The following is a 12620-nucleotide window of genomic DNA, read 5'->3' on the forward strand; positions in this document are numbered from 1 at the left end:
AGTACAAACGCAAGCAGTGTTCTGCATAACATACTTTATTGACAAAGGCATCAAGGGAAATAGACATACATTGAACTCCTCAAGACCCAGGCAGAGCAGAAGGTATGTCTTTAAGAGTCCAAGGAATTTGATAGAGAAAAGTATGAGCAGAAATTATGAAAGAAGAATGAAAGAGCTGGCAAGCGAACACAAAACGTTAACTCTAATTCAGCATTTTCCAGGATGCTTTAGGTTAATCTTCCCACCACTTTTCCTAAAAAAAGAAAAACAAATATATGCTTAGTACAATGCCATTAAGTACTCACCACAGAGGTTGGAAACAAGTTTAACTATGGTTGGTCTAGCCAACTATATTTTTCCATAAACAGCCATGTCTATTATTCAGCAGAGATTAATTAAGTGTACTCAGAAGTGATATCTGGCCAACTATGAAAGCATGGATTGTAAACGAATCTGAGTTTTGATAAATGTTAGACTTTTTGGTACCAAGTGCTCATTCTCTGAGAGTAACTATCTAGGCAACTGGAAAAGATAGAAGTAGCAAGAAAAATAATGGCAAAGAGACTATAATATTTTGGTTCTATTCTGACAGAAGATGTAAGTTGACCAAATATTCAAACACTTGACATTTTACTGCCAGCCACACATTCTGGTCTTCTCAGTAATGTGTGTCCATTAATTCAAATCTCACCCTACTAACTTTCTAATGAGAAGAGTTTGGTATTAATTAGTCAGATGTGTTATATATAAAGGTAGACATGTGTTCATTGTGTATTGATATAAAAATTTTAAATTATAAATAAATGAAAAAATTAGAAAACATGTCAAAATTATTAAAGATAAATAATTACATTTAAAGGATTAAAATATAAATTTTTTAAGTTCTTAAGACAAATCAAAATAATCACAAAGCAATTTAGTGTATAATTTTTTGTTGCTTTTGATTCATTTGTTTTTGATTCATTGCCTAAAGTTTATTTCTTCAGTTTCTATGGGTAGGTACAGGTACTTTCTAGAACACCTTAAGGAAAGTAGTGTCTTAATCTTATTCTGGAAGTTTGCATTTGCAAAGGACAGGTATGATGAATATAATACTTACACTACTGCCTTACAGAAAGCACATTTATTGCCATATGTCTGGCCATCAGAGCCACAGTGAGGGTTAGATTCTCGAGTGCAGTAGGTCTTGGGGTCACTGAACTCATTACAGTTGATCTACCAAAGAAAGCACAGTTGCAGTGTCATCATTGTGTTCTATCTAAGGAAAACTGTCCCTCCAAATAGACAGTTTATACTGCAAACTTTAAAAGCTATATATATATTATATATTTATATATAACATATGTTATATATATATATAGTTTTGACATAAACCATCCAGAAATAGAAAATAGCTCCCCATATGTTAAATGTAACTGAAGTTTTTTATTTGAGGCACAGGAAACTCATTACAATATGGGAGTAAAGAATCCTGTATTCTGGAGTAAATAAAATGTCATCAAATGCTATATAGGTAAGTTTTTTTCCTCTAACAAATTGTTCCAATTAAGAGAGTTTTTGGTCATGAAAAAACTTTTTAAAAACTATATTAATGTATTTTAATAGCACTTCTTCTGCATTGCCAGAAAAATATAGATGATTAATTGTAGAAGACCCCCAGACATTACCTTATGGCTTGTTAGTATTCCCTGAGGCTGTAACATTCAATTTTTATTCTGTGAAAACAAAGTTCTAATGCCTTTGCATTAATTTACTCTTAGAGTCTGTTTGTAGAATTTGAACCTTTTGTACCTGCTACAATAATTTAGTAATAGCAACCTAAGCTAATGTCAGACTTGTTAAGAGCATATGTTATGACTGATTAATAATTATCTTCATGGGCTCTGTAGAAGAATAGAGCCAGTGCCACTAAAGTAGCCTCTCGGTTATAGTGGTCTCTCAGAATTCACTTTAAGATTCTTTTCAACACAATATTAATTTAATTAATATTTGGTGTGCAAATGATATTTGAGCCATTATTCCAAGTATACTGACAATATTCAATAGATTATATTGAGTCTCTCCAAATATCAGCTGTTGTGGGATGAAGTGACATTTACAAATGGACAGAAGAAATTTGCTTTATCTCTATCTTTGTATCATTACAATAATACTGTTTTTTGTTTGTTAATGGCTTTATAATATTCAAACTACGTTCATATAGACTACCTCACTTGAGCCTAGCATTGACCCTGAGAAGTATATTAAGCAATACTATATTAACCAGGTGACAGATGAGAATACTGGACTTCAGGAAAGTCTCTGTCCCTCAGAAGATGACTAAAAATAGCAAAGGATTTCCATAAATAAGACCAAATCAATCAACTGGCATAAGAAGAAACTTCCATAGAATGGATATGTACCATACTTTTAAATTGTAGTGGCCTTCTACAATCTCTGAAGTAAGAATCATGCTATAGAACTTGCTCTGCCATTGACTAGCTGTGTTATCTTGAACAAAGCCCTGAGTTTGTGACTCAGTTTTCTTAACCAAGAAACAAACAAAAAATGCTAGCAATGCTCCGTTTCCAGATTTCCAGGGTTTTTATAAGAATCAATTGTGGTTGTATAAGAGTTGCAAAGAGTCAATGCAGAATATTTGAAATAGTTCCGGGTTAAGAATGCAGAAAGTAGCCTTTTCATCACAGTTCTAGCCTAACTATAATTCTGAAACGTGTAATTAACTCATACGAAATGGTTAACACCATGAGACTAGATGGTCTCTGAGAGTCCTTCCAGTTTTGGTGCTTCAAGATTTAGCAGTAACTACTTTCAGTTAAGCAACTTAAATAAAGACCTTATGTCCTTAGTCATTTGGTTGAGTGACAGAAATAGCAACTTTTGCCCAAATGTTGCCTATTTACACCTACAGAGCCTTCTTCAATCACTGTATGAGAAATTTTAGCGTGGTGGCTGGGGGCAGAAGTAGGTCATTCTCTATGTGCCCCAGGGATTGCAGAAGGTACAAAATACCTCTGAAAATTATCCAGAAGTACTTTTTGCAAGGCAAGGGAATATCAGGGTTAGAACTAGACAGCAAACACTGGTTTCACAACTTGAGCAGAAGTAAACTAAGATTTCTGACTGTCATGCCTTTTCTCTGCTTAAATTTCCTTTACTCTTTTATATTTTTGCTTTGGACTCCTTTAAATAAATTTCAAACAACTGGCATCTCAGTGGAAGTCAAAGCAAGCCTAAACTGGGTGTGAAGGTAGGATTACCCTTGGTTTTTTCCAAGTTTCCTCAATGAGTCATTTAGCAGACTCACAAGAGCTGAAATCCTTCTGACTATAATTAAAGTACCCCAGTGCTACTGCACTTTTGAGGGGTTGCCTTATAAATGGAATTAGACTGATAGGGATTTGAATTTTGTGTCGCTCACTTATTAACTGCACTATATTGTGCAAATACTTCCATGCTCTGAATTTAAATTTCTTCATACTTAACAGGGTAATACCTATCTTTTAGAGTTGCTGTAGTGAAAAACTTTGTAAGAACTAGTTATATCAAGTATGTGAAAGATTGCTATCATAAAAACCAGCATTGTAAATTATATCACATTCTAAAATTTTGGGAGCCCATTATTGCTCATTTCCTTTTAGTAAGTTTTATTTATTTATTTATTTTTCCTTTTTTAAAATATTGTTTAGGTTAATGTCGGATTTCACAAAAAACATCATTTATCTCCTTAGATATCTCAACCTCCAGAGACTATACTTAAGCACATGGGTGCCAATCAATGTTCAAGCTTGACACCTTGTGGTTCTTCAAAGAACTGTACCTTCTCAAGTATTTTAGAATGCAATAATTTTAGTACCCAGATTAGTTGTTTTTGCTAATAGTAAACATAAAATCATTATCTTAATTGTAAAAGTGAACTTATATGGTCGTTAAGTCAATTAAAGATTCAAGATCATTAATATTTTGGTCTATCATTTTAGGCTTACAAATAAAGTCAATGAAAATTTATAATCACACACACAAAACTGAGCAGTAGAATGTCATCTTTTTTCCTTTACTGAAAAACACTACCTGTGTAGTTAAATCATTTTCATTCATTATCACACCAATTTTCTTTAACCCTTCCTGCCTTGACTTCCCCTCCCCTGCTTTTTTGGCCCTTCTACTTTGCTGAAACTGATCTGAGAAATGAAGTCTTTCAGGCACACTCATTGACTATTTATAAAACTTACATGGTTTCCTTATGATATGATCACTCCAGCCTTTTTGAAACTTCACCAGGCTGTTGAAAATGTCAGTTTTCTGGTTCTTTCTTCTCTTTCTTGCTGTATTTTCTTTTTTCCTGAGTACTATTTATGTCAAGATCGTTTAATACTCTTGATTTTCCTGTATCTAAGGGTATATATTTTCCCAGCTTGTTCTGACAGCTCCCAGAATTTTTCACTTGAGTTTTATCAATATCCTAAACTCTAATTCTTGATTCTCATAAGCATATAAAACACCTTTATGTGCTTTAGTCAATAATTTGATTTATACTGAAGACTCACTTATGTGTAAAATATAACTCTATCATTCCTTCCAAACTAGTTTTGCATTCTGATTTTTCATTTTTCATGATAGCATCATTCTTTGGCTTCCCCAACCTGCCCTCAGATTGTTACCTTTTTTTTCTTGTGTTACCTTCTATATGTGTTTTTGTTGTTGTTTCCCTCAAGTTTTATTCACCAATTCCAAATGTACTACCGACCAATTCTCAACATTTCTTATCTGAACCAATACAGTAAGTTCTGCTCACTCTGCCACTTTTTCCTTACAGTTTCAAAATTTTTCCACGTGTGGAGACACGCAGTAAAGTTATCTTATTTGAAACTTCTGTCATATTATTTGCTTAAGAAGTGAAGATAGTAAACACTACCTTACATTTGCATAGAAAATCATACTGCTCAAAGTTCTTTCAAACGCACAACTGTATTCTGATGCTGATTAAAAGTAGTATGGACCCATGGAAAACTCCCTCCTCATAGAGTCAGGAGTCCTGAGATGTTGACTAGATATCTTTATTTACCATAAAAGTGCTATGGCAAATAGTAGTTTCATTTAACTGTTATGATTTTATTATATTATTTGATGTACCTCCTTGGCAAGTTAACGAGTTGACAGCATATTAGTCATTTACTTTTACAGGGAACATTTTACTACAACTTGAATTCCAAAAGTCTGGGAACATGCTTTGTGTTTAACTTGAACAATCTTTTCAAAGGAATGTGATGTCTATAAAAGTGTATAATTTAGATTCCTGACTATATTCTCCCATTAGATGTTTCATCACAGAGAATGTCTTGGCATAAGAAAAATGACTTGGGTGTTGGAGGAAATCATGACTGGATCAGACTTGAGTAGGCATGTTCTTAATGTTAGTTTTAACGCCTTCTACCTGTCATTGAAACTCCCACCCTCCTTCCAGCCATGCAGAAGAGACACAGCAGTCCTAGTGCCATCTGAAAGTGTGGTGCCCTCTCAGTTCTTCTTATTTGAGTAGAGGAGAGACCGCAGACTTGGCAGGACAGTCTTGGTTTATGACAATTCAGATGTTTAGGGTAGGAAGAAATTTTAGAAATCACTGGATCCAAACTTTCATCTTAGAGATGTGGTAACAAAGGCAATGAGAAGAGAAGAGACATTCCCCAAGGCATAGAGCAAATAAGTTTTTTAATTAGAACTCCATTCATCTACATGGTTGACTCTAACACCACTGTTTCCCAATGCAGTTTGTTTCTTCTTACCTAAAGAAAAGTGCTCAGTTTTTTGTGTATAACTGTCACCTGAATAATTATTTAAAATGCAGATTCAACACCCCACCTCTGTGATTATTATTCAATGCCTTGCATGGTACATGGGAATCTGTGTATTTATTAAGTTCTCCAGATGATCCTGCAGCAAGCAAACTATATTATATTGGTCTATCTAAAGGAACAGAATCACTAAATAGTTAATTCTAAATGAACTTCATAAAGCACTATTAAAAGTCTAAGAAATCAAAGATCAAAAAAGAGAAGTGGCTTGAGTATTAATGAGAAAACTGGAATTATCACCATATTTTACTACCTAATGAGATTTGAAATATGTTGGCTGGATCTTATGCCCTTTTCTTGTGTCCTAGTTTTCATATTTACTATAGATGTGCCACCAGTTTATTTGAACATTATAAGTAAGTTTTAAGATGTACATTTGTATATGACAATACCAACACACGTGTGTATCTGTTAGACATACACACACACATACACACTGTCAGTTAATTTTAAGGTATCATCAATTGTAAGATGTATCCTATTTTCTCAGATGTTAAAACTGGGGGAAAAAGATCTTATATAATGTAGTGAGTATATCAGGGTTGAAAAATATTTTCCAACTTATTTGTCAGCTCTAATCAGTTGGCAGTAGTATCTGGCAATTTTGATGCCAAGAGTATAAGGCACACCAGGGCTAAGCAAGCATTACTGCCAAGACCAAATAGAAATGCTTAATATAGACACAAGAGCAGGATTGGTGGAACAGATAGCACATGTGTTGTCTTCTGATAGTTAAAGCAAGAATGATAAAAAGAAATTGGTAAATTATTCTGGAAAAACCCCAACAATAAAGATAACTTGTGCCCATTCTAATTTTTAACCCCAAATTGTATTAAAATTTGAGTAAACCAATTTGTGTATCCTTAATACAGAATACCAAACTAGTTTCTTGTCGATTTTCAATACTTATTTCTGAAAAAGAAATAATAACTGCTGTCATATACACAATGGAATATTATGCAGCCATAAAGAAGGACAAATATATGGACTGTGCAGAAAATTAGATGGATTTGGAGTCAATCATACTCAGTGATTTATCACAGAAACAAAGAACTGAGTTCCATATGTTCTCACTCATAAGATGACCTTGAACAATTATAATGCTATAAGAAAGCAATTGGCAGTAGTGGAAAACTGTCAGGGGACGGGGTGTGGGACTGGCACTTGAGGGAACTGCTAGGGGAAGGAGGGGCATACCTCATCAACACAGGTACATGCATGATCAATATTTGTATACCTAACCCTGAATTGTACCCCACATCTTTATAGTAAATTTTAAAAAATAATAACTGCTGTCCTTACCCCTTCAGAGTCTGTTAAGCATTAATTAATAACTGATACATATATAACTTTTTATAGTTTGCTAAATGCTTTCACATAGTTTAGGTAAGTTAAACATAATTGCAATTCTATGAAGCAAATAATGGCATCCTTTTTCTATTGCTAAGGAAATTGCAGCTCAGAAAAGCCGAGTAACTTGCCCAAGATCACACAGTGAAATCAATGATAAAGCATGAATTTTATCTCGGATCCTCATTTTAATTATATCCACTTTAATCTGCAGTGTTATGGTAATGTGTATTTAGGCTCTTTAAATTGAAAATGATATTCTCTTAGAAATATTTTAGTCAAAATTAATAATAATTTCTGCTGATTTCTCTATTTGGTCTGCCTGCTCAGTGTTCTTGCTCTGTTACCCATAGCCAGTGAAGACAAAGCTAAGCCCACCCAAGTTGAAAGAATAGATAAAAATAGGCACTGACCTGTCCATCTTGACTGAAGACATCTGAAAAAAACCACAAAATCCAAACACTGTAATTTAATTTAACAATGTGCCAAAAGTGAAATGTACAAAATTAGGAAATCCCTAATACTTGTCCCTGATTCTTAGCCATCTCAAGAAATCACAGTCTGTTGTTTCATTTTTACACTCGATTACTTCTTCAGAAGGTGATTAAGGACATGCATCACAAGAGGACAACCTATGGTGAAGGTTAGGGTGGAGTAGAAGAAAGCTTAAGGAGCTGGAAATTCAAGTTACAATCCTGGCCTAGTCACTAATTTATTATGGGAACACATAGTTACCACCTCTGCTCTTGCTTTGGAAAAGTTGAATTGGAAAATATTCTCTGTCATTGACATTCCAAGCTTCATTCCATGTAGTTCCTCCCAAAGCTTTTGCCATAGGCAATTGGAAAAGGGATTCAGTTTGTTGTTTGTCTTTTGAATTTAAAATTTCTCAACTTTTGAGACTTGGATCAAATATAGACTGGTAAGGACTAACTAATTCTGTTTTCTGTTACTGATTTCTCCTTCTACATATCTCTAAATTCCTGAGAGAGAAAAAAAACCTATATAACAGTTTTGTTTCTCTTCCTCTTAATATTTGTATGTGTGACTTTAAATTGTGTGACATTAGACTTTAGATTTAAAAGATTGTCTCGGTGGTTTAAAATGCTGTCACAATAGGTGGTATCTCAATGTAGTTTTGATTTGCATCTCTCTGATGATGAGTGAGCACTTTTTCATGTGTCTGTTGATTACGCATAAGTCTTCTTTTGAGAAATGTCTGTTCATGTCTTTTGCCCACTTTTTTAATGAGGCTGTTTGTTTGTTTTTCCTTTCGGTGCATTTGAGTTCCTTGTAGATCCTAAATGTTAGGCCTTTGTCAGGTATACAGTTGGAAAATATTTTTTCCCATTCTGTGGGCTGTCTCCCTGCTCTCTTGATGGTTTCTTTTGCTTTGCAGAAGTTCATTAGTTTGATAAGGTCCCACTTGTCTATCTTATTTCTTAAGGTATTGGCTTTTAGGGTTCTGACTAGGAGCTGGTTGCCAGTTCCTAACCCCAGTAAGGGTTAGGAATAATAAAACAATCAATATATTATTATTTATCGATAATAAAACAAACAACAACAGACGTTGGCGAGGATGCAGAGAAAAAAGAATGCTTCTAAACTGCTGGTGGGAATGCAGACTAGTGCAACCTCTCTGGGAGACAGTGTGGTGATTTCTGAAAGAACTAGAAATTGACCTTCCATATGACCCAGTCATTCCCTTATTGGGAATATACCCAGAGGAACTCAAATCACTCTACAAAAAAGATACCTGGACACGTATGTTTGTTGCAGCTCTATTCACAATAGCAAAAACATGGAACCAACCATGTTGCCCATAGAAGCTGGATTGGATTTTTAAAATGTGGGACATATACACAATGGAATATTATGCAGTCATAAAGAAAGACAAACATATGGACTTTGCAGCAACTTGGATGAATTTGGAGTCAATCCTACTTAGTGATCTATCACAGAACCAAAGAACAGGGTATCATATGTTCTCACTCATCAGCGGACCTTGAACAATTACAATACTATAAGAAAGGGATTGGCAGTAGTGGGAAACTGTCAGGGGAGGGGCCTGGGATTGGCAGTTGAGGGAAACTGCTGGGGAGGGAAGGGCATACCTCATCAACAAGGGTACCGGCGTAATCAATGTTTGTATAGCTAACCCTGAATTGTACCCCATATCTTTATAATAAAAAATATTAAATTTAAAAACTTAAATAAAATAAAACACTATCATAATAAAAATCTTAGGTCCAATCCAGGACAGGGCTGCTGAGTTTTAATCTGTAGCCATTTTTGTGGAGCTTCCTTCCCAACAGCTCTCACACTGCAGCCCAAGGCTACCTCAATGAGTAAGGGCATGGCTTAGTACAATTGATCTCCAGTGCTGGCCAACACTTATGGAGTGGCAACTGGAAATTTCTCAAAGTGCAATCTCTGTTAATGTGGATAAGGAGGAGAACAAGTTTTGTGGGTTTTCTTTTTATTTGAAAGAAGGTCACTGATCATTTTCAGCAGTGATTACCAACCTCTGATTTATAATAGCAGTGTGGGTAGTTATTAAAAATACAGATTCTTAGGGCAATCACCTGAAAATTCCATTATATAAAACCTGATAGGAACTTGGGAGTCTATATTTTAACAAAACACTCCCGGTGATTTTTATGGTCAGGGAAAATTCATTATTACAGTTTTCAGTCAATTCTCCAACATTCAAATCTATGATCAGAAGAAGAAGGATTTGCCCAATGTCTCATAAAAAAGAAATAGCAAGGCAAGAACAGAATTAAGGCACACAGTGCCTGAGTCCAATCTAGTATTTATTTTATTAAGCTTTAATAATGGCAATAATAATACTAATAGGCCCTCATCTCTACAACAAATCAAAAAAATTAGCCAGGCGTGGTAGCACGCACCTGTAGTTCCAACTACTTGGAAGGCTGAGGCGGAAGGATCGCCAGAGCCCAGCAGTTCTAGGTTGTGGTGGCCGGGAGTGGCCACTGCATTCCAGTCTGGGTGACAGAGTGAGACTCCAACTCAAAAAAAAAAAATACTAATAGGCATTTATCAAGCACTTACTATGCCTCATCCACTATGTTAAGCATTACACGTCTTTTTCTCATTTAGTTCTCCATATAGAAATAGTCATTTTATATCTCTATTTTACATATGAGGAAAATGAGACTCAGGAAGGACACACAGCTATAAAACGGAAATGCCAAGGCTAAAATTCACTTTTCTCTGTTTCAGCATTAAGGTCCTTAGTCATTATGTCCTCTAAAACACTGTCTGGTATGTCTATGAAGCACCCATGCTTAGGTAAATTAAGTGCATTAATCAAGCAGACCCTGTTTAAGATGAGTTCATCTTTGTAAAGAGAAGCACCAGAGGATAGCAATAGATGTTTTGAGACTGTCTGCAACAAAATTTTAATATAGATTTATTTTTTCTGCCATCTAATCTAACTTGAATACCGCTTAAAGTTGTTTGACTTTAGTAACCAAGTTTCCTCCATAATATCACAGGAATCTTTTATCCATTTTTTCATATTTCTAAGTGTACAGGGGTGTCAAAATTGTATACACACTTTAAGTATCATGTTCACTTTAAATGTGATGTTCAAAAGATGGCATTAATCAAATGAATGCTAGTGTTACCATGTAACAGGCAGGGCTGTCAAAGAAAACGGCAGAAGCATGGTTGAGTGAACATCATACTACACATTGCTACCATAAGTTAATTCAACTTTGAAAAGTAATACATAGATAACATCTCTTAAAATGTGGCAGCTTCTGTATTTGTTTATGTAAATATGACCAGGTACTGCAAGCAATGACTTCTACATCATCTAAGCCTTATTGGAAAATTGTTTGTACATCTTCAGCCTTTTAAAATCTCAGATGGTAGCAAAATTCCTCTGCTATTGTCACAGATTATGTGATGCATCAGACATAGAAGGTCCCAGGACTTAGTCTTATTTCTAGTATCTTACAAATGAGACAATGTCTCAGAGAATTGAGATACTTCTCCAGGTGATATAGGCCATTGTTGAAAGAGGTGGGACTAGGTCTTGGGTGTAGAGACTCTAGTGTGCACTTTGTCCACTACACCACAACAGAGTAGAATTATAAAACAGGAAAAATAGATATAATTGTCCTGTTCATTCAAATGGTCCTGTGATTTAAAACATGACCTTGAACTATGATTGCCTTTTGAGCTTCACTAAAATGGCCAAAGATATTCTCTTGCTTAAAGATTATATATTTCACCAGAAACATTCTGTTTCTGCATTCTAAGGTTCAACAACATCTTTTCAAAGATCTGCTCATTAAGTTTCCATTTCTCCTTTGCTTTAATGTTAATTATTTGAGTCTCTTTGCAACAATAATTAAGGATAGAAAAGCATTCTTTTATCTTGAAAAGTGAAACCAATATTTAATGCAAGTATCTATCCTCCAGACTAGTTTTATGAAACAAACATTAACTGTGATGTCTAGAGAATCTGAATTCAAATTCAAAATTCTGCTTACTAGTTGCAAGTCCTTCAGCAATTTTCTTAACTTCTCTGTGCCAGTTTCTTGTATTAAGAATAGGGATAATAATACCTCACTATACACTTTGGAGGTGATACATGTGTAAAATATAGTATATGCTCAAAAAATAAAAGTTATTGTTATCACTATTATCATCATTATTCTCATCATCACAATCATTATCATCATAATGATCACTCAGAATTGGTTTTTTATATAAAAATTGTTAGAATTGTAAAATATGATAGATAGTATTCATTATCTCTAGTTAGGTATAAATATAGGATCTTAATTTTGAGAAAAAACTTACCTGAGAAAAAGCAGAAGAAAGTCAGAGTGAGGAATAGGAAAACACCTGAAGTTTTCATGCTACCAGTTAGCTTACTCAAATCACAGCTGCTTTGCCCAGGTGAGGTTCTCTGTCAAGACAATTCCTACAAAGCACCAAAACACATACTCAGGCATATATACAACTATATATATAGACAGGATAGAGAGAGTTGGGATCCTTACCTTCTTTATAAAGTCATGCTCTAAAACCACAGTAGTCCTTTACACTTCAGGCATTTATTGGGACCTGTCAGCAGCTTAAAGAAATGCTTCATTAAAAATTAGGACAATTATGTGAGTCATACCTTAGATCGTATTACTAGAGGATGTCATTTTTCACTGGTAGCCTACATTTTCCTAACAACCAATACAGCTTTCTGCTCTTCTCTTTAAAGTTTTACTACATTAAAAGGATGATTCACTGCTTGAACTCCACTTGATTCCTATGTCTCTTTCAGACAGGTCCTACATGTCTGTGGTCCAGGTGAGTAACCACGGGAGAATGAAATCTTGGGTGTAACTTGGAATTTCAGGGTCCAGACCATACAAGGTGTACCTA

The 12620-nt window shown here is 34.7% G+C and overlaps 1 protein-coding gene across 1 annotated transcript; it reads right to left on the reverse strand.

Moving 5' to 3' along the window:
• Positions 1 to 207: 207 nt before the first annotated feature.
• On the reverse strand, positions 208 to 2452 carry LOC103265046 (serine protease inhibitor Kazal-type 6). The gene is made up of 3 exons (XM_021714843.1): positions 2408 to 2452; positions 1100 to 1215; positions 208 to 253 (listed from the first exon to the last, which is right to left on the reverse strand). The coding sequence occupies exons 1-3, from the start codon at positions 2450 to 2452 to the stop codon at positions 208 to 210; spliced, it is 207 nt and encodes a 68-aa protein (XP_021570518.1).
• Between the last annotated feature and the right edge of the window lie 10168 nt (positions 2453 to 12620).

The sequence above is a fragment of the Carlito syrichta genome, unplaced genomic scaffold (assembly GCF_000164805.1).
Source record: "Carlito syrichta isolate Samal-C Ts95f unplaced genomic scaffold, Tarsius_syrichta-2.0.1 Scaffold305822, whole genome shotgun sequence".
In the NCBI taxonomy this organism is placed as follows: Eukaryota; Metazoa; Chordata; class Mammalia; order Primates; family Tarsiidae; genus Carlito; species Carlito syrichta.